Source organism: Acomys minous (genome assembly GCF_964271855.1).
Source record: "Acomys minous genome assembly, chromosome: 9".
NCBI lineage: Eukaryota > Metazoa > Chordata > Mammalia > Rodentia > Muridae > Acomys > Acomys minous.
The window spans coordinates 82,413,846-82,437,097 of record NC_140490.1 but is presented as its reverse complement, the minus strand read 5'-3'; the positions used below and the strand labels follow the sequence as shown (position 1 = coordinate 82,437,097).

Here is a 23,252-nt window from a genome sequence, read left to right as displayed (position 1 = left end):
AGGGAAGGGTTTATTTGTCTTATACTTCCGAAGCACTGTTCAGCGTGGAAGGAAGTCAGGACAGGAACTCAACCAGTGCAGAGACCTGGAGGTAGGAGCTGATGCAGAGGCTGTAGAGGGTACTGCTTACTGGTTTGGTCCCTATGGTCTGCTCAGCCTGATTTCTTATAGAACCCAGGGTCACCATTCCAGGGAGGGCACCATTCACAATAGGCTGGGCCTTCACCATTAATCACTGATTTTATTTTTTTTTATTTTTATTTTTTTTAAAGATTTATTTATTTAAGTATACAGTGTTTCGCCTGCATGTACACCTGCACACCAGAAGAGGGCACCAGATCTCATTACAGATGGTTGTGAGCCACCATGTGGTTGCTGGGAATTGAACTCAGGACCTTTGGAAGAGCAAGCAGTGCTCTTAACCTCTGAGCCATCTCTCCAGCCCCTAATCACTGATTTTAAAAATGCCTTAGAGGCCTGCCCAAAAACCAGTCTCATACATCTCCTGACTTGAGGTTCCCTCCTCTCAGAAGACTTCACTCTGTGTCAAGTTGACACAAAACCATGCACCATAAAATGCCACACTTGCCTTGCACTATATCACTGAGAATTGCTTTGAACACCTAAAACTGGCTCTTCTGCCCAGTGCTTGGAACGCAGGTATATTCAGGTCAGCGAAAAGAAAAAGAGAGAGACAGAGGAATGAGTGTTCTGGTAGAGCCCAGGCCTTTTCTTGGGGAGTTACAAATACTGGGGACCCTGTGTAAGAATCGGAGTCCACTGTCCACTTGCGAAGTCTTGTAGTCAGAGAAAGGGACGTAGTAGGGACAAAGTTTTCCAGTTTTTCCTGCAGATGGGTTTATCAGTGATAACTTAGGCAATCAATTTTAATTGATTGATAAATACTGTTTTTAGGGTCCACGGAGCAGAGCAAACAAGAATGTGGATAAGGAAATGGATTTCCTTCTAGAAACCAAACTACTGTAGTTACACTAGTTCAACCAGAACGGAAGAGCTGGACACATTGGTTTGGCTCTGCCTACCTGAGCTGTTGGTTTTTCTGGCTGAACACATAGAGCCTGAGAGAAAAAGTTTGAGTTATCCTTGGTGTGCTTAAATATAAATTGTTAGTCCCCTGCGCACACGGGGCCATAGAGCCTGTTTCAGTGCTTTAAACATATTTTTTGAGATCATAATTACCACTTAGCCTGTCCCTTTTCCTCTCCTTTTGTCCTCCACATACCCTCTTTCTTTTCGAATTCGTGTCGCCTTCTGCCTTAATTGTTGCTCCTATGTGAATTTGACCTAAGGTTGGCTGCAGGACTTCCCGGGTCTGGAGGGCAAAGGGTTGGCTGCACTGGTCGTTGAGTGTGTAATAGGCTGTGCACACTGGAGAACCTACACCTAGGAGGAATACGTTTGGAAGCTGGAAGAATTTCCACTTAAATGCAGGTGTCCAATCTGGTGGCTCTGCGTGCTCATGGACGGAGGGCAGAGCTGTGAAGACCTGTGTTTCGTGACACATTTGGTCTCTGATCATAGTTCAGGATAGTTGCTCTCTAGTGAGGCCTGTATAGCAGGGTATCCCTTGCCAGAGAGATTCTCTGGATAGGCCTTGCAATGGGAGCATCAGTGAGGAGTAGCATGGTGGTCCTTTCCAGAGTTTTCCTCCTGGGCTAACGTGTGAGTCTACTGTGTCTAATGTGCTGATGTGTATCTGAGTATCTGAGCCGCTGTGCTTTCCCAGAAATACACTGTGTTGAGCAGGTGGATCAGGTAGCGTATGTGGCAGGAAGCAGGTGTTAAATTATCATTGAAGAGTTTTGTGTGTGGGAATGTTAGACGTATGTTCAAGGTGGCCAAGAAAGAGACTACCACTCCAATTGTAGTGTCTGGAGGAGGCAAGCATTACTCTTGATTGAGAGATTCTGTTCCTGTTCTAGACAGAAGGTGCTCTTGTGTTTTATTCTAAGAAAAGTGGTGGCTGTATCCCTTATCCTTTGGCTGGTGTCTGGCTTCAACATTGTTGGTTGGGTACTCTGGAAAGAATTGCTGCTTAAGAAATGACGGACAAAGCAGAAGAAAGGCAGTGCTTTAAGGAGAAAAGAGTCTCCTTAAATGTCCCAGGTCATGAAAGTCCTACAAAAGAGAAGTGAATATTTGAGTAAACAAAGGTTTTACTGAGTGGGAAGATTAATAGGATTTGAATTTCTTGTTCTGGGGCTGGAGAGATGGCTCAGTGGTTAAGAGCACTGCCTGCTCTTCCAAAGGACCCAGGTTCAATTCCCAGCACCTACATGGCAGCTCACAACTGTCTGTAACTCCAAGATCTGACACCCTCACACCAATGCACATAAATTAAAAACTAAATAAAAGATGAATTTCTTGTTCCCAAAATGAACTTAATAGTATTTGATGGAAAAGACACATGTATGGGTTTTTGTTTTTGTTTTTGTTTTTTGACAAATTCCTTCCTCTCATGCTCTCTTTAAAACACTTTGTTTCAAACTCATTAATATGTTGGAATAAGAAGGTGCAATGGGGAGGGAGTACCTGATTAGCATTAGCTGATTGAATAATTCTATGTCAGTCCTCTAGTACAAAGGAATTATTACATGTCTTTCATCAGTGTGGTTTATGGTGAATCTCTTCGCTAATTAGGAATCTGTGAGCTCCTGTCTTAGAGACTGTGGCTCCTCTCTTAATGAGCAGATCTAAAAAAACTGCTCTGTAATCTTGTTTTCTACATAACTTCTTGCCAGATTACTATAAATTCTGCCCCTATTTAGTATGCCAGTAATTAACGTTATTCTTATAAAACAGTATTTGTTTCTCTTTATTTCTTAACCTGGCTATCACACAAATAACTGAGACTCTTTTATATTTGTTTAAAATCAAGCTTCACAACACAGTCTTGAGCAGTTTGTGCCTATTCTTAACCTATGTTATTTTGTCTCACTCCCAGCAAGCATCCCAGCAATACCTGCACTTTGTAGCTTTCCCCAGCTCCAGCTCCTTCCCTCTGGTCTTCCTTGGACCTCTACCCATGGCTGAATCCCCTGCTTTCTCTACTAATTCCTTCCTAGCTGGCAGGAAGTCCAGCCCTGTTCTCTTTGCCTGCTCATCAGTTGACTGTAAGCTGCTTTATTGACATAGGGGGACAATTGGGGAGCAGAGCTTATACAACATTTAGACAGGAAATCAGAACTTAAACTACACAATAACCTGATGCCCGCAGGGGCTGTTCCCGAAGATCCAAAGCTGCAGGATCTCCATGACCCGGAACAACAACGTGGTGTGTGAGAGTGGCCCTGGTGAGGATCCAGTATTGGTACTGCAGTAGAAGCCGGAAGACTCAAACCAGACCTATGACTTGTTGCCATGAACGCTTGCAAGTAATGATGTATAGGCAAAAGGATGTACTCCGGGGCACCCTGTGGGTACACCACAGCTTCTACAATGAGATTTGTGGTTTCGGGGGGGGGGGTTGCGAGGGCAAAAGGCCAATGCAAAGGGACAGAAAGATGAGTAGGACTGGACTGGGATGCATAATGTGAAATTCACAAAGAATAAAAGGTGGGGGGGGGCATTTTCTTATAGTAATACTTGGTCAGGGTCCAGCCCACTGTGAGTTATATCACCAGGGACTAGTGGTCCTGGGTTCTATAAGGAAGCAGTCTGAGCAAGCCAGTACACAGCGCCCTCCACGGCCCCTGCATCAGCTTCTGCCTCCAGGTTCCTGCCCTGCTGGAGTTTCTGCCCTCACTGTTTTTGATGATGAACAGTTACATGAAGCTTTGAGTGAAATAAACTCTTTTCTTCCCCACCTCCAAAATCCGCTCTTATATCCAATACTCATAGTTCAAGGGCTATGGCATACAGAATACAAAAAAAAAAAAAAATCTAAAATAATTGAAAAGGAAACAATGTTAAAATGTTCTTTTGTCTATAGCTTGTTTATGTGAGAGCAACTGAAAAATTGCAAATAAAATTCAAGTTCATAGGGCATGCTTGGGCAGACACAAGAATGGGTCTAACAGGTGGAACAGGAATCCTGAGTGTTTCAGGGAGAAGCAGGCATGGAGATTACTATTAAGGGCAAGAGCACGAAATGAGGCATTAAGATCCAGTGTAACCCGTACTGGCAGCCTCCATTTGTCATAGCCACTCACTGGCAGCAGCTTGTCTAGCAATCAGAAATCTATTCTTTTGGTTCTCTTGGTTGGTGTGCTTCCCCAGGGTTGACTGTCTAGGCTGATGCAAATTCACATTGAGTCTTTGAAGTCTAAGCGTTGTGGAGCATTAGCAGCTTCCTTTCATACCTGACTATTTGGTGGAGGTCCATGGCTAAGAGAATTCTTCATTTTTCTGGGGAAGCCAGTAAAGACATCAGGTAAAGCAGTGTGTCAAAAGCAAAGCAAAGCAAATGCACAGCATGACAATCTGACATCTTAGTATTGGTGGAGTAATCCCCTTAGGGCTCAGTGACACCAGGAACTTTATGGTTGTTGACATTTGGTTTATGCCATGTATTTATAGTAACCAGGAAGTCAGGTGGCATTTGCCCTGTTTTACGAAGCCATGAAAGATGAGAAGTGTCAGAGAGGATGAGGCATCTACGCCCTACAAAACTGAAATCCCAAGTGTCTGACACAGAGCTGCAAGACTTGGCTCTTGCCCAGTAAAGTTACAGTTTTTCCCTGGTCCAATCTTTTCGTTCTCTCTTTATTTTTTTTTTAAGATTTATTTATTATGTATACAGATTTCATTATAGATGGTTGTGAGCCAATATGTGGTTGCTGAGAATTGAACTCATGACCTTTGGAAAAGCAGTCAGTGCTCTTACCCTCTGAGCCATCTCTCCAGCCCGAATCTTTTCTTAATTCATTGGAAAGGAGATGTGTATTCTGTGCCATTGTGTGTTATGAAAATATGATTTGGGTTTTGTTTGCTTGTTTGTTTTGCAGGATGTCACGGTTAATATCTTGCCTTGAGTTTATGAAGAAACTTTGGGCATTGGAACGGTGTTGGGACTGTTCTATAATATGGGAATCTTTCAAGTTCAACTAAATATGTTTAGCATATGGGGTAACTGAGAGCACATCGTTGAAATGGGATGGGTTGAGTGAAAAATCTCCCAGGTAGGATGATATCACTCAGCACTTGTCTCGTTTTTGTGGCTTTAATGCGGGTGCTTATGGAATCTTTAGGAGGAGGATTCCTTCTGGAGGAAGTTGGTCTCTGGGGCTGGGCTTTCATGTTTATACCCTCACAACACTTCATCTTCTTATGTTTTCTGGTGGTTCAACCTGAGTAGCCTGCAGCCACAACACCACCATTACAGACTCTGTCCTTAAAAAATGTAAGAGGAAACAGTAACAACTGCTTTTCCTTGCTGTGTTATTTTTCTGACTTTATGTTTTTTTATTTTTATTTTTTTATTTTTTGGCTGATGGAATTAGGTTTTCATACATGTCAAGCATTTACTCTTGTGCTGAGCTTTACTCTTATCTTGATTTAAATTTTCGCAGAGGTTATTATTTCCTTCAGCATAATGGCATTCGTTCATGACATCACTACTGAGTCTTCAGAGTCATTGGATTGTAGGTGTTTAACATTCTCCCTACCTTTGTGTATGTTTTTGAGAGAGAAGGGGAAAGAGGAGAGAGAAAGAGAGAGAGAGAGAGAGAGAGAGAGAGAGAGAGAGAGAGAGGGGGGGGGGGGAGAAGGATTGTGTGCCTAGTGTTTACTGAAGCCAGAAGAGAGCATTGGAGTCTCTTAACCTGGATGGTTGTGAGCCTCCAAGTGAGTGCTGGGGATTGATCAAGGTCTTCTGCAACATGTGATCTTAACTGTTGACACATCTTTCTCCCTTACACTTTTTAATTTTTATTTTGGATCATTTATTTGTTAATATTTTTTAGAACTCTTTGATCTGTCAGTCATTATTAAAAATGCATTCCTGTATTAGAATATTATATTTCCCTTATGTATTAAACCAGGGCACTTAAGTTTTCTGATAGACTAGTGTTGAAATGTGGTGAGTGTTTAACTCTCTGGAAGAATTTCAAGTGAGCCCCTAAGTTCTTTCTATCCTTTTTGTTTGTTTGTTTGTTTTTTGAGACAGATGTAGGCTCAATTTTCTTAACCAATATATTTTATTAAGAACTTATTAACCAAGCATATGTCCCTTTATAACCCAAGTAACCAAAACAATAGGAAAAGAGGATTAAAGAATACAATAACAAAACTGTAAGGATATCAGTTCCGAGGGATGATTCTCTTGATGTAATTAGCCAGATTTCTTCTGCTGGAGTCTGGAGTAACCAGAACCCAGAACCTTAGCAGGAGCCGGAGCCCCGAAGCCGTCCCTCGAGCGGTTCTCTCTAGGAGCATCTTGAAGTGGAGCAATGAACAGCCAAAAATATCCCAAGTCTCCAAAGGCCCCGCCTCCTGTTTTGAGCTCATTTGTATATCTCCTCCCAGAGTCCATTCACGGATCTTTTCAGCTGGCAACAATGAAGCTCCCGCAAGAGGTGGTTTGTCTCCTAGTAGATTAACCTCACCTGTTCTCACAAGACCGTTCTGATCCCACACTTGGGGTCATAACAAAAGCAGGTTTATCTCTCCTTCAGACAGGGTCTCACTATGTAGCTCTGACTGTCATGGAAATTACTACATAAACTACAAATCACAGAAATTCACCTGTCTCTGCCTCCTGAGTCTGGGATTAAAGTTGTGAATCACCACATCCATCTTGTCCGTCCTTTTTAGAAGTTAGGGATTTTGATACAGTTTTGCTAATATATTCTCAAGTGTTTGAGTGTCTCTCTGTATTATCTGTCTGTCACTGTGTCTCTGGCAATGCCATGTGGGATTCAGCGGGTCCAGAAATGGGAGGTGTGATCCTCTTTTTCTGTTTCCTTCTAACATGACTGGGTGACTGCATTTGAAAGTCTGTGACATGGAATAAATGAGTGAAACACCCAAATTTTTATAAATGTATTCACAATGAGGTATACATTTACAATCATTACATCTCACTATTTCTATTATACACCTATATGGGATACTTCAGGATGCAGTGACCTATGAGGATGTGCATGTGAACTTCTCTCGGGAAGAGTGGGCTTTGCTGGATCCTTCCCAGAAGAGTCTCTACAAAGATGTGATGCTGGAGACCTATTGGAACCTCACTGCTGTAGGTAAGGTATTAGTTGTCACTCGTTGTCTAAGCCAGGTGACCAGCATATGCTGGCTAATGGTGCACTTACGTGATTTCTGTTGTGAAGGAGGGAGAATGTGGTGAATAACCAGACATGGTTCTCATATTAGTATCTCAGAGATACTAACTTTAAATTTGAATCGTATCCAATAATATAGTGTAAATTTTCTGGTACTATATTTTAGGTTACAAATTGGAAGACCAGAATATTGAGGAACACTGTCAGAGCCCTAGAAGACATGGAAGGTAAATTTCATGTGCAGCTGATACAAATGCATCACTGATTAAAAATTTTTTTAAAGATTTATTTATTATGTATACAGTGCTCTATCTGCATGTACACCTGCAGGCCAGAAGAGGGCATCAGATCTCATTATAGATGGTTGTGAGCCACCATGTGGTTGCTGGGAATTGAACTCAGGACCTCTGAAAGAGCAGTCAGTGCTCTTAACCTCTGAGTCATCTCTCCAGCTCCCGCTGATGAAATTTTAATGGGCCCTGAATTTTAAAGAAAAGCAGCAGTGTAAATAAGCATGGCTTTAAGCAAATTGTCCATAGTAAAGCTAGTGTTACTCACATACTTAATGACTTCCCAAAGTTCAGCGAGAGGAACATTTTATGGGAGGCAAGAGGGTTGTTCTCATGGAGAAGCCTTACTCCCTACAGCACATATCTGTGGGGAACAAAAATTTAACCTACGTAAGTGCAGTGTGAAAATCTTTTATTTGTTATTCCTCCTTGAACAGATATAACATCAGTCACTCTGGATACAAGCTTTGTGAACGTAAGAGATATAGAAAGAAGCAATGTAGCTTTGCATCAAACAGTTTTCTTCAACTATGTGAAAGAATCCACTCTGAAGAGGAACTCCATGAACGTAATCAATGGAGTCAAATCTTTTCAAATTTCCCCAGTCTTCGAGGACATGAAAAAAATCACACTAGAGAAAAACCTCATGAATGTAATCACTGTTGTAAATCCTTTCCAAGTCACAGTTCTCTTCAAATACACAAAAGACGTCATAAAGGAAAGAAACACTATTATTGCAATGAATGTGGGAAAACATTTTCATGTCACAGTAATCTCCAAACACATAAAAGAATTCATACAGGAGAGAAACCCTACGTTTGTAATGAATGTGGTAAGGCATTTGCATGTCGCAGTAATTTTCAAAGACACAAAAGAACTCACACAGGAGAAAAACCCTATGACTGCAATAAGTGTGGTAAAGCTTTTGCATATAGCAGCGTTCTTCATAAACATGAAAGAAGTCACACCGGAGAGAAACTCCATGTATGTAGTCAATGTGGTAAAGCCTTTGCCCGTTATAGAAGTCTTCAAAATCATAAAGAACATCATACCCTTCAGAAACCATATGAATGCACTCATTGTGGTAAAGCCTTTGCATATTGCTGTAACCTTCATATACATGAAAGAAGTCATACTGGAGAAAAACCCTATGAATGTGAGCACTGTGGTAAAGCCTTTCCAAGTCACAGTTCTCTTCAAGTACACAAAAGAACTCACACAGGAGAGAAACCCTATGTCTGCAATGAGTGTAGAAAAGCATTTGCATGTCGTAGTAACCTTCTAATACACAAAAGAACTCATACAGGAGAGAAACCCTATGATTGTAATGAATGTGGTAAAGCCTTTGCATGTCGCAGTAGTCTTCAGAAACATGAAAGAACTCACACTGGAGAAAAACCCTATGAATGCAATCAATGTGGTAAAGCCTTTGCACGTCGTAGTGACCTTTATATACATGAAAGAAGTCACACTGGAGAGAAACCCTATGAATGTAATCGATGTGGAAAAGCCTTTCTACATTGCATTAGTCTTCAGAGGCATGAGCGAACTCACACTGGAGAAAAACCTTATGCATGTAATCAGTGTGGTAAAGCCTTTACACGTCGCTTTAGTCTTCAAATACATGAAAGAAGTCATAGCGGAGAGAAACCCTATGAATGTAATCAATGTGGTAAAGCCTTTGCAAGTCGTAGTAGTATTCGAAATCATGAAAAACATCATAATGTTGAGAAACGTAATTAACATAATCAGTGTGACAAAGCATGCCACCTTCAAATACATCGAAAGAAATCATACTGGAAAGAAACTCTTGAGTATAGTCAATGTGCTCAACCCTTTGCATGTCAGAGTAGTCTTCATAATCACAATTTTTTTTTAAACTGGAGAGAAACCCTATGAATGTAATTGATGGAGTAAGCTTTGGCACATCAGTGTCATCTTCAAACACATCAGAGGACTCATACTAAGAATGTGATTGATCATTGTGATAATGCCTCTGCATGTTACAGAGCCATGCATGAATTCCTACTCTGAGAAACACTTTGAATCTAATAAATGGCCGTAAAGCCTTGCACAGCAAGCACATTTTTCCCACTGAGCCATCTCCCGGGGGCTCATGTAAGATTAGTAGATCCATTTCATCATTAAAATATTGTCTTGTTTACAGGTTATCATCCAAGGATAGAGGAACACAGAATAACATGAATAATAAACCTTATTTGCAGATGAAAATGATTTTATACTAATATCCTTTTTATTGGTTATGTTAGTTCATTCTGAGGAATTAGTACATGTTCTTAGCACTTCCTCAGAAACACAAATAAATACCAGAGAATTACCTCAGTGGGTAAAGATGGTTGCTGCTAAATCTGATGTGCTGAGCATGTGTGTAATGTGGAGACTCACATTGCTCATGCTCATTTTTCTCTCATTACTACACCTGACAGCACATACATAAATCTTTTTGAAACCTAAATAAGGGCCAGTGAGTTCACTCACCGGTTGAAGGTACTTGCTAAACTTGGCCACATGGGTTTGATCTCTAGAACTCTTCTAGAGAAACTAGGGGAAAGATAACTGTAAGTTGTCTTCTGACTGGCAAATGTACAACATAACACAGGTATGTACATACAGGTAAAATTTATTAAAGATGAAATTCAGAGCCGGGCGTGGTGGCGCACGCCTGTAATCCCAGCACTCAGGAGACAGAGGCAGGCGATCGCTGTGAGTTCGAGCCCAGCCTAGTCTACAAAGTGAGTCCAGGACAGCCAAAGCTACACAGAGAGACTCTGTCTTGAAAAAACAAAACAAAAGAAAAAGATGAAATTCAGAAATCAAAGAAAATAATCAAATTATTGAGAATATAAGAAACTAAACAATGATGTTTCCTGTTTAAATCTTATATTTTCTTTTCATTCTATTATTCAAAGATAGGGTTGGTTTTTTTTTTAACAGCTGGGTGTAGTGTTTGCATGCCTGTAATCCCAGCACTTGGGAGATAGAGACAGATGGATTTTTCTGGGTTTCAGGCCAGCTTGGACCACACAGTGAGTTTCAGGATGGCATAACTGTGTAGCAAGAACCTGTCTCAAAAACTTCAAAACAACAAAGAAACAAAACCCAAAAATATCCAAACAAAACAAAACACCTAAACTAACCAACCATATCTCCCTTTATGGATATCTTCTAATATGATCTGGATGTAGTGAGCATTTTGTGATTTAGGTTTCTTTTAAAAACAGGAATACTATGGGACTATGTTTTTGTTTTAATCTTAGATGTGACTACATGGCGCGTCATCACAGCAGGTAAGTAGGAGTTGCCTTATGCTTTAGCAGAGGCAGATAGTGTCTGCAATTGTGTGACATTTGGAATTCTGGGGACTTTTCAGAGGGTATAGAAATTCCAGGGCCCTGAGAGATGGTGTTAGTGGCTGGTTAGTGGTTGGATGATATTGGTTGCTGTTGGCCATTGTTTGTTAAGTAGTCACTCACAGAGAAACAAGAAGACATTAGATATCCCAATGGCAAAGATCGACCTTGCCCCCAAGGGACTTAACATCCCTAATCAACAGTAAGTAGTCTAATGATAATGTTGCTTCCTTTCCTCTTTATCCTTTTTGTCCTCTCCTATCTAGTGTTACAAGGTTGAAAGGGAAGAAGAAAAAGGGTGGAGAAGGGTGGAAAAAAGAACCGGTAAAGTAGCAAGTGTTGGCTATAAGTGGCCCAGCTACACATGGGGCTAGGCAGGATGGGAAATTTAATTTGAAAGAATGTATATTTGTTTCAAGATGTAAGCAAAACATTTATTGTGTTTACACTTCTGAGATATTTCCTGGTTTATTCCCAGAGGGAATTTTCTGTGATCTTTTTTTTTTCTCTTTCTATATTCTGTTTCAAAAAAAAAAAAGAATTAGAGAATGACTGAGCAGTTGGAAAAATTGTGGCTGGACATGGAGGGACCTGAGGAAAAATGGCAGACATGGGAGAAAAAATGGTTAACTCAGCTCTTTTCTGAAAGGGTTACAGAATTGGCAGGGCAACTGGAAAAAAAGTGGTGGAGGGCAAAGCACTTGGAAAGCAATAAACACTGGAAAAGGGACTACAAAGAGACTAAGGTCTGATCACTGTGCAAGAGAATGGGCCAGTCTGGTCTGCAAAGTGAGTCCAGGACAGCCAAGGCTACACAGAGACACCCTGTCTCGAAGAGAGAGGGAGAGAGAGAGACAGAGACAGAGACAGAGACAGAGAGACAGAAGAAAACAAAGTATCTCTGAGGGAAATGTTTTTTCTGAATATATACCAGAAGGAATTATTCCAAAAGTATGAAGGTGATGTTTCGAGGGTTGCCATTGGATCAGTGAGTGTAAATCCAAAAGAGATCCAAGACAAGATCTTACCATCAGGAAACAGCTTTGGGGGCTTGGCTAAAGGCCCTACAGCAAAAAGCACAAGCCATTTGTTTCTTGTCATCAAGGAACTAACAAGCAGGCAGAAAAACCTCAAATAAGTATGACAGATCCAATGCAGGATACTGTAGGCAATACCTCTCTAGACTTGGCCATAGATAAACATCTTACTCTCTCCCAAAAACTAAATGTCATAAAATATCTGCTAGAATGTATTGTCCAATTGGATAGTAGGGATGATCTTAGGAAAAGTGGGCTGACTTCCCAAGGATTCGTTGTACATCCAGGAATTACAGGTGAAGATTTCAAAGGAGAAATTAAAATTATGATCTGTGTGTGTGTGTGTGTGTGTGTGAGAGAGAGAGAGAGAGAGAGAGAGAGAGAGAGAGAGAGAGAGAGAGAGAGAGAGACGCAAATGAACACAGGTGACTGGATTGCTCTGCTGCTACTGTTTCCCTACATCAAAAGCAAAGCTGCTCCAGTAGAACAGGAGGGTTTGGAAGTTCTGAAAAACAGTTGTAAATGATCAGAGGCCAAAACTAAAACTACAAATAAATGGTATTGAAATACAAGGTTTGATGGATTCAGGAGCTGATCCGTTATCATTTGATTACTGTCAAATAATGATCACTGTCATTTCACAAAAAACGTGGAATTCAGAATGGCCATGTAAAAAGGTTTATTCCCAGTTTCTAGGAATTGGAAGGTTATCTCAGATAAAATAAAGTGTAAGATGGGTTAATTGTATGGGAGGAACTGGGACTGGAAGGTCAAAAAGAAAGTTAAAGCCTTATGTGACTGAAATATCCATAAATATATGGGGGAAGGGAACTTTTACAACAGTGGGTACTCAGATTAATATTCCTGAAATCCCAGAGATAGCCCATGATGAAATTAGAGGTGAGCTAGTGGATTCTCCTGGGGAAGGTACTGATGTATGGTATGTAAAATAACCCCAGGCTATGCCAATTGTCCAAACATCCTAGGGATTGAGTTTTCAAATGTATAAAAGAGGGAGAACATTACTGAAGTACCAATGACCCTACCCTCTAAATGGTTGACTGACAAACCTGCATGGGTAGAGTAATGGCCCTTAATGAATAATAAATTATAGGCACTTCAGCAGTTGGTACAAGAGCAACTGGAGGCTGGACATATAGAAGAGTTTACCAACACATTGAATTCCCCTATGCTTGTTATAAAAAATGGAGAATGTTAACTGATTTAAGAGCAGTGAATAGAATAATTCAACCAATAGATCCATCACAGCCTAGAATTCCTTTACTTTCTTTATTTAGCTAAGGCATAGCCTAAGATAGTAATGATATAAAAGATTGCTTTTTACTATCCCCTTGCATGAGCAGGATAGGGAAAAGTTTGCTTCCACAATACCTACTTATAATAAACGTGTTCCAGTAAATGGGCTTCAGGGGAAAGTTCTTCCACAAAGAACATTAAATAGTCCAACTCTATGTCAATATTTTGTGCAACAACCTCAAGAAATAATTCATAGACAATATCCACAATCCATTATTTATTATTACATAGATGATATTTTTTGGCTGATTCTGGAGCAGATATCTTAGAGAAAATGTTTAAGGTAACACAAAAGAATTTTGCTATGCTGGGGGTTAGAGACTGCTCCTGAAAAAAAAAAATACAGAGAGGACATCCTGTTAACTTTTGGGGGTTATAAAATAAATTAACAAAAAATTCAGCCACAAAAATACAGATCAGAAGAGTTCAGCTGCAAACTTTTTGATTTTCAAATATTAATTGGCTACCAGCCACCATCAGATTAACTAACGAAGGTTAAGTCATTTGTTTCAAATGTTTCAAGGAGATTCAGACTTAAACCAAGATGGTTAACAGCTGAAGGAGAGAGAGAGAAAGAGAGAGAGAGAGAGAGAGAGAGAGAGAGAGAGAGAGAGAGAGAGCGCTCTGGTAGAACAGAGACTGTGAGATGCATATGTGGACCACATAGATACCAAACTTAATTTTCGTTATTTTGCCTTCATCTCATTGTCCCACTGGGCTCATTATGCAAATGACAGATAGTATTATTGAATGGATTTCTTAGCACACAAAGTAAAAAATTTAAGACTTACATTAAAATTTTTCTGACTTAATCATAAAAGGTAGAGTAAGACTGCATCACTTGTCAGGAACAGACCCAGCAGAAATCATAGTAATACTAATACTGCGAGTATGTCATTATGGGTAATCAATAAGATTGGCAGAGTTTGTAGCAGCTATTAGGGATAAATTAACAACAAACATCCTAAAAGGTTTTTTTTTTTGTAAAGAATTGGATCTTTCACTTATTGTAAAGGGAATGCCAATTCCAGAAACACCCACATTCTATATGAATGCAAATAAGTTAGGAATGGTAGGCTATAAATCAGACAAAATGGACAAAGTAATTTAAAGCCCGTATGCTTTGGTTCAAAACTCTGAGCTGTATGCAATTCTTAAGACATTAGATTTTCCTGAATCTCTTAATATAATTATTGACTCTCAATATGCAGAAAGAGTTGTTTTGCATATAGAAACTATTGAACTTATTCCTGATAATTCAGAATTAAACTTGTTATTCACACAACTGCAATGGGCAATCTGAAATAGAAACTATCCATTATGCCCCACCCATATTCAGTCTTATAAAAGGTTGTCAGGTCCACTGGTGCAAGGAAATGAAGAAATTGACCAGTTATTAATAGAAAAAGTGGTAGAAGCCTCAAAATTTTATGAAAACACCATGTTAATAATAAAGGCTTTAAAAAAAAAGTTTCTATTACCCGCTAACAAGCCAAGGAAGTTATAAGAAAATGTCCTATTTGATCTTTGTATAACCAAACTCCATTGCCCACTGAAAGTAGCACAAGGGGTACTAAAAGAAATGAAGTCTGGCAGATGGATGTATTTCATATTGCAAAATTTGGAAAGCTAAAGTTTGTACAAAATTCCAATGATACATGCTCTGAGTTTCAGTGATCAATATAAGTTATGTAAAGGAAGATTTTTGTAATTACACATTTATGGGGAAAAATGGCTATTACCTGTCCAGATGAAGACTGGCAATGCCTCCTCATTTATCTCCAGTAAAAGGAAGGAATTATTTGTTTATTATAATATAAAACACATTACAGGTATACCACACAGTCCTATAGGATAAGCAGTTGTAGAACGATCTAAGCACATCTTAAATGCTTATAAAACAAAAATAAAGACCCCCCCCCAGGGACAGACTAAATAGTAGTCTGTTAACTTTAAATTTCCTTAATGTTAATGAGAAAGGAACAACAGCAGCTGAGAAGTACTGAGTTACAAAAAACTGGAATTAAATCAGACTATATGTTATAAGGATATGTTAACATAAGAATGGAAGTCCACAGATGTTTTGTGTTGGGGACAATTCCAAGGAAATGAAAAGTTGTGGATACCATCAAAACCGATAAAGATTAGAAATGAGTAGGAAAGCTCTCCTGAAAACCTTGGCCACTGATCCAAAAGTGCTTATTTCCATGAAAATGTCTCTTGTTTCTAATTTCTTGCTACACACACTATAATTAATGGCTTGAAACAGAAAAGAAAAAAATGTAGTGAGAATTTTGTTATTCTAGTTCTTTAAGATATTAAATGTCTATTTAAATAAAAATATTTAAAATGGAAATATTATGGGGCCATGTTTTTGTTTTAATCCCAGGTGTGGGGATATAGGACTGCTTTAGAGCAGGTGACTGTGATTTGCCTCATGCTTCAGGAGAGGCGTGATTTTGGCAGAGGAAGATAGTTTCTGTAATTGTATGATGTTCGGAACTCTGGGGACTTTTCAGAAGGTATATAGTACCTAGGGCCCTGAGACATGTTTTGGGTTGCTGGTTAGTGGCTGGATACTGTCGGTTGATCTTGGTCATCACAAAGACCCGAGAATAAGAAACTAAGTATTCTGACAGCAAAGATCTAACTCACTCCCAGGGAACTTGATACCTTGAATCATCAGGAAGCAGTCTAATGGTAAGGTCACCCCCTTTCTGCTCTACCCTTTTTGTCTCTCCTATCTAGTGTAAGGGGTTTGAAATGGAAAAAGAAGAAGGGTGGAGCAAGGTGGAAGAAAGAAAAACCCACAAAGTAGTAAATGGCAGCTGTATCTAGACTCATCTCTTCTCAAGCAAATCTCTGTTGTCTTCACTCTCATCAAGAGTACTGTGTTTAAAATGACAATGAGAAGCCTGGTGTGGTCGCACACGCCTTTAATCCCAGCTCCTGGAAGGCAGAAGCAGGTGGCTGTCTATGAGTCCAAAGAGAATATGGAAAGCTAGGGCTCAGTTACATAGAAAAATCATGTCTTGAAAAAGAAAACAAAGCCGGGCATGGTGGTGGCGCTCACCTTTAATCCCAGCACTCGGGAGGCAGAGGCAGGCGGATCGCTGTGAGTTTGAGGCCAGCCTGGTCTACAAAGTGAGTCCAGGACAGCCAAGGCTACACAGAGAAACCCTGTCTCAAAAAACCAAACCGAACCAAAACAAAACAAAACAAAAAACTATAAATGACAATGAGAGACAATATTCAGTGTCCCTTCACAAAGGGATAAATATCCCTTCAATTCCACAATATACTGGGGATTTTCTTCACCTGCAAGTGACAGAAGACAAAAGGATTAATGTGGCATCTTCATTTTTCTACATTATAATTACACATCTGAGTTCTTGTAAGTGAAGTCAGTAGTACTGCTCCTGTTGGGTGCTCAATTGTGTTTCCTAGCATCCACGTCAGATGGCCCAGAACCACCTATGGATTCCAGGTGCAGAAGTTCCGATGCACTCTCCTGGCTTCCTGGGGCACCAGGCATGCAAACACTGTAAAGACACACACACACACACACACACACACACACACACACACGACTCCATATTGTAAAACTTGCTTTCTTCCTGTATATGTTACTTCTTTTTAAATAAAAACAAATTTACTGGTGTGTATCGTTGGAACACAATCTTGGAATGGAGTCATGTGAGGATTCTGAGTGCTTGTTGGGAACACTCCAAGAAAACAAGAAAAGAGTCTTATGGCCTCAGCTTCTTCCTCACGGATCAGTGGGAATGATGGGGCAGAAACCGGGAAAGATTTTGCCTTATGTCAGCCTCATGTCTCATTCTTGGAATAAAGACGCACAGGCATTGAGGTCACGTATATTAAGTTCTTATAAGTCATTTATGACTATCAGTCCTGGTTTCCGTAAGAAGGGTGGTAGATGAGGAAGTATAAGGACAGAGTCTGAGAGAAACGGAACATAAACTAGGGCAAAAGATCCCCGTTCAATTTTGGGTAACTTGACCACTAATTTGGGCTGTCTACAAAATACTTAAGGAAAATAAGGAGGATATTAATTATGATGAGATAATGAGTATTTGAAGGAATCAAAACTGGACAGTCGGGCTGGAGAGATGGCTCAGTGGTTAAGCGCACTGCCTGCTCTTCCAAAGGACCTGGGTTCAATTCCCAGCACCCACATGGCAGCTCACAGCTGTAACTCCAAGATCTGATACCCTCACACCAATGCACACAAATTAAAATTAAATACAGATTTTTTTAAAACTGGATAATCAAGCCCTAAAATTGGTAAAATTAGCCAAGGTGGGGGCAGATATTTTCCCTGTTCAAGCAAAATTGAAAGTAAAAAGAGTGTCACCAACTCCTCAGACCCCTTATTACAGTTATTTTATATATGGCCTTGCCTAGTCTCAATAGAAGATTGTCCTACCACTAGGTGGGGCATTAAGTTTATCTAAACCTTACTGTCTATTCAAATGTTAATTGATTGGCCCTAGAAGATCCTTGCTGCTTTATGAACAAATCTTCACCTATACAAGATGATGTTACATAAATCTTGCCTCCCAAATCATCCCTGATTGGATAATAAAAAGGCTGACACTGGGCAAAGAGAGAAGTGGGAGGCAGGACTTCCTGGGAGAGAGAAAGGAAATCTGGGAGGAAAAGGAGAAGTTGGGTTTTTTTGTTTTGTTTTGTTTTTGTTGTTTTTTTTGTTGTTGTTGTTTTTTGCCAAGAGACAGGGAGGAAGCAGATGTGACTGTGAGCCTGGAAGGTATAGCAAGCCATGTGGCTGGACAGGGCTAGGTGGTCAGGTTAACTTAAATGGGCTAGTTGAGTGTTCACCCAGCTAAGACCTAAGCTTCAAAATATTAAAAAGTCTTGGCATCTTTATTTTTATGGCCTAACGGCCTGCCTAGGTTTTAGGCCTTTTCACCAGGGGACATAATTTGTTGGTCTTCCACATTTGGTGCCCAACTGGGTAGCACATTATCCATGCCCTTAAAATTCATATCCAGGCATTAAAAGACAGGCTGACTGTACATGTTTTCCTAGGGTAGACCAATCTGGTCCATCCCCTCTCATGGCGGCTCTCCTACCGCTCCATTCTCCCACCCACCACACAAAACCATCTCTCCCAAGCCAGATACAACAAGCCTCGCAAAAGGTAAAATTGCTGCCTGTTCTTTACTAAGAAGGTTAAAGAATGTGGATCTAAAACATTATAGTCAAATATAAATATTTTAAAATTGGTAATTTTAAAGAAAAATGGGCAAATAAAATAAAGGACACACTGATTCAGACCCTTTGGACTTTAAATAATACCATTTTAGATGGCTTAAATATAGGAAAATATAAATATTGCCATGTTAATAACTATTATATTGGTATTAATAATAATCTTCCTTAAGTCATTACTTTAGAACAAAGGGCCTTAAGAAAATATTTAGAAAAATTATAATTAAAATTAAAGAGGTAATGGAAAAAGTTGGAGACGTTTAGAGATCAAAATGAACAACAAAAGGAAAAAGTTAAAAGCTTAGAGGGGGCAATGGAACAAAAAATACAGAATTTTATAGATCCAAATGAAAAGGATACTAAAATATCTTAATTACAAAATAAAGAAAAATTAAGATATGAAGACAAAGCTTAGAATAAAAGATACACATTTTTATGGATCAACATGAACAACAGAGAAAGATGAAATATATAAACAAATCTTAGAGGAAAAGTTTCAAAAATTTATAAGTCAGAATGAAGAGAATACTAAGATATCTGAAAGACTGAAAAAGGCAAGGGTGAAATATAGAAGCCAGCATTAGAGGAGAGTTTAAACAGGTTTATAAGTCATATTAAGGAAAATGTTAGGATAGAAAAATGGGAGCATAAGAGAGGTATGAACTATGGGCAAAACCTTAAGAGAGATTTAAAATTAATAAATAAACATAAGGAAAACATTTACTCAGATAGACAGACGATTAAAAAAAAAATTTTAAAGCCAACCAAAAGTTGTTAGAAAGCAAACTCTAGTCTATCCACTTGGTACACATCAAAAACAGCAAAAGGAAATCATCCACAAAATTATCACGAGTATGAATGGCATCCTGTGGAAGTATTGGATTTGAAAAAGTTCCAGGAAAGTATCACTAATTTGGGGGCACATTCACTACTCATAAAGCAAATCATGACTTCTTGGGCAACGGCAATAAAAAAAAAGAAAAGAATAGTCCCCAAGACTGGAAAGATGTGACAAAAGCAACATTAGACCCTGGGCCGCAGTTACAATACCTCTCATACTGGAGAGAAGTAACTAGAGAGACAGCAAAGAGAAGTATAGCCAAAGATATCAATATTGCTAAAGACCGGCTGCTAGGCAATAGTCAATATGGTAAGACGGAGACACAACTCTTATTTAACAAGGAACCCTGTGGCATTGTGTCACATAGCAGCCTTAAATGCCTGGGACGAGGCCCAGGGACCACAGTAAGGACCGGAACCATTTGCTCAAGCAGTACAGGGTCTAAAAGAAACGCTCACGGAACTTTTACAAAGACTGACTCCAGCTGCATTTAGAAAGGTATCGGATCCACCAGTTAGAAAAACACTAATCAAATCTTTGGCTTTTGAAAATGATAACACTGAATGTAAAAAGGCAGATCGTACCATTAAGGGCATGACCGGCACCTACAGTTAATATTAGATACCATTCACCTGAGATAACCTTAGTAGGAGAAACCATGATTAATGGTTGTGGAAAAAAAAATACAAATTCACAAATGTCTTAGTTTTGGTGAACAATGTTATTTAAAGAAAAATTACCAAAAAAAAAAACCAAAACTAAACTGAGTCCAAGAGAGATCCTATGCCTTTTATTACGTGCAGAAGATGTGGCGAAAGCTATCATTGAACTAAGGATTGTAGAGCAAAGCAGACAAGCGGGGTAACCCGTTATCAAAAAACACCTCCAGAGTCCTCTAGCACGCCCCATCCAAACAGCAAAATATACTCTCCCACAACACAAGTAAACACCAATGCTCTGAACTTAGACACTCAAAACCCAGATATCACGGTCAGAGCAACATATAGAGGTAAAACAAAACAAAGCAAAACAAAACACAAGATTTGGGTTGCAGAATTAATATGTTGGCAAACTTTTGTAGATAATTAGAGCAAAGAACTAAAGGTATTTATAAATCATAGTGAATTCGAAGGAAGGGTAGACATAGGCGCCAATATCACTGTGATCTCTCCAGAGTCTTGGCCCCAGATTGGGCTCTGCAATAAATAGACATTTAATTTCAAGGAATGGAACTTTATCCCAGGCGAAACAAAGTATCAAGTGGCTTAAATGTATAGGGGTAGAATATCAAATAGGAAAGTTAAGGCCATACATGGCTGATCTAGCCATGAACTTATGGAGAAGAGATCTATTACAACAGTGGAAAACACGGATTAGCATCCCACCAACTTCAGGAACAGACTATAAAGTAGAGGACGGTCCTTTTTTTTTCTTTTTGGTTTTTCGAGACAGGGTCTCTCTGTGTAGCTTTGGCTGTCCTGGACTCACTTTGTAGACCAGGCTGGCCTCGAACTCACAGCGATCCGCCTGCCTCTGCCTCCCGAGTGCTGGGATTAAAGGCGTGCGCCACCACGCCCGGCTCCTTTTTTTTTTTTTTTCTTTTAAGGTTTAAATATTATCTAAGACAGTTACAGACTGTCCAGGCAGTCCATAAACAGGATATCATAAAGGCTGACTCTTCAATTTTAGTTGAGGCAGCAACTGCTGGTAAAACAAACCACTGAGGTGGTTGACTGACCAACCTATTTGGATTGAACAGCGGCCTGTGACAAAAGAGATATTATAGGCACTAGAACAGCTAATCCAGGAACAGCCGGGGGCTTGACACATACAAGAGTCTACCAGCCCTTGGAATTCTCCTATATTTGTCATTTAAAAAAAAAAAAAGTCTGACAAATGGAGGATGTTGACTAATCTGAGAGCAATTAATAAAATTATTTAACTAATGGGTTCCTTGCAGGCTGGAATAAAATTACCTTCCTTCTTAGCCAAGGAATAGCCTACCATGGTAATTGATTTAAAATACTGCTTTTTAAAATTTCCTTTGCAAGAGCAATGTCCCGTCCAGCGGGACAACTTCAAACCAGGGTTCACCTGAAAGAAGAGGTGCAGATGGGGGAAGGACAGAGAACGCGGAGACAGGAAGGCCAGGTCGAGGATCTCCGATCAAGGCCTCCGTTTATTAAAGCACAATGCAAGGTTTATATGGACATCGGACACCTGCCTGTATACTCCACCCTACCTTGCCCTCGGGGCAGGCTGTAAAGGAAGCATTCTCCTGCTAAACTCTCCTGCTACAGAAACTTGTTACAAGTCCTCCGGGGCAGAGGTGGGAGTGAGGGGCGGGGCTGAGAAGAGAGCAGAGCCTGGAGAGACCCTCTGCCCAAGTTCCTTTGTCTCATCTCAGCAGGAGGTAGTTCACACCTTCAGGTGTGGCAGCTTCCTCAGCAACGCAAAGGGTCCTCCCAGAACGTTGTTTCTGGCTAGCAGAAGGCTGCCTTTGCGCTCACAGAGTCACAGTCCTGAATTACGGCTCCCTGAAGAGCAGGGTGAAGGAGATTTTCTTTCACAGTGCCTACATCTAACCACTCTATGCCAACAAAAAGATATCAGTTGAACGTCCCGCCGCAAAGAATGCCAAACAGTCCTACCTTATGACAACATTGTGTACAACAGCCATTAGAAATAGTCTATAAACAATTTCCTTAATTCATAAATTACCATTACGTAGATGATATTTTGTTGGCCAATACAAATAGAGATGACTTAGAAAAATCATTTAATGAAGCAAGGAGAATTTTGCCTTATTGAGGATTACAAATTGCTCCTGAAAAAAAATACAAAGAAGAGATTCTACTAATTATCTAGGATATAAGATAATTAACAAGAAATTCAACCACAAAAGGTACAAATCAAAGATTATTGGGAGATATCAACTAGCTAAAGCCTACAGTTGGTCTGACTACTTAAGAGCTGAGTAATTTATTTCAAACTTTAAAAGGTGATAAGGAATTAAACAGTCTAAGAAGGTTATTGGCCGAGGCTGAAAAATAATTGGCTCTGGTAGGAAAGAAACTACAAAATTCCCATACAAATTATATAGATCCAAAAATGGCCTGAATTTTAGTTATCCTGTCTCATACTTATTCTTCCACCAGATTCTTACGCAGTGGGAAGATTATATCTAATCATGGATATTTTTAGCACACACACTAAAAACTTAAAACCTATATAGACGAGGTCTCTGAACTAATTCTAAAAGGAAAAAAAAAAAAGAGAGAGAGAGAGACATCATCAATTAGCTGGAATAGATCCACCTGAAATTGTAGTACCTTTTACTAATGTAATGTAATGGGAAAAAAAGAAAAAAGAATATTGGCAAAGAGCTTGCAGTAATTTTTGGGAGAGATTAACAACAAATGTCCAAAAAGCAAGCAACACCAGTTTATGCAGAAGGCTCATTGGGAACTCCAATTTCTAGAGCCCTGACATTTTACAGCCACGCATACAAATAAGGACAGGCTGGGTATAAATGAGAAGACATAAGGGAGGTGGTTGAGTGTCCTTAAAAATCAGCTTTAAAAATCAGAGTTATATGTAATTCTCATGGTATTATTAGATGTTCAATAATCTCTTAACGTAAAAAACTGACTCTGAGTATTTGAGAAAGTGCTTTTTTTTTTTTTTTACATATAGATACTACTAGATTTATTCAGGATGATTCTGAATACGTTCATTGTTTAGTTAATTACAAGTAATCAGGAATAGAAATCATCCATTGTATACCGCACATCTGATCCCAAGCAGATCTATCAGGCCTTCTAGTACAAGGTAATTATGAAATTGATCAGCTTTTGATAGGATATGTGCTAGAGGCTTCAGAATTTTATTTTTAAAAA

At 39.5% G+C, this 23,252-nt stretch overlaps 1 protein-coding gene across 7 annotated transcripts in view; it reads left to right on the top strand.

Annotated features, from left to right (window-relative positions):
• Window positions 1-23,252, top strand: part of ZNF554 (zinc finger protein 554) — a 73,864-nt gene that overhangs the window by 30,644 nt on the left and 19,968 nt on the right. For 3 of the 7 annotated variants that reach the window (XM_084795216.1, XM_084795226.1, XM_084795228.1), the window contains exons 2-4: window positions 7,079-7,205; window positions 7,411-7,471; window positions 7,972-9,605. The exons of 1 other annotated variant lie outside the window; for it this stretch is intronic. In XM_084795216.1, coding sequence (XP_084651342.1) covers window positions 7,079-7,205; window positions 7,411-7,471; window positions 7,972-9,277 — 1,494 coding nt within the window. In that variant the 3' untranslated portion in view covers window positions 9,278-9,605. Of the gene's footprint in view, window positions 1-5,716; window positions 6,537-7,078; window positions 7,206-7,410; window positions 7,472-7,971; window positions 9,606-23,252 lie in introns of those variants that run through there. 3 more of the 7 variants (XM_084795219.1, XM_084795220.1, XM_084795227.1) reach the window with 2 other exon arrangements.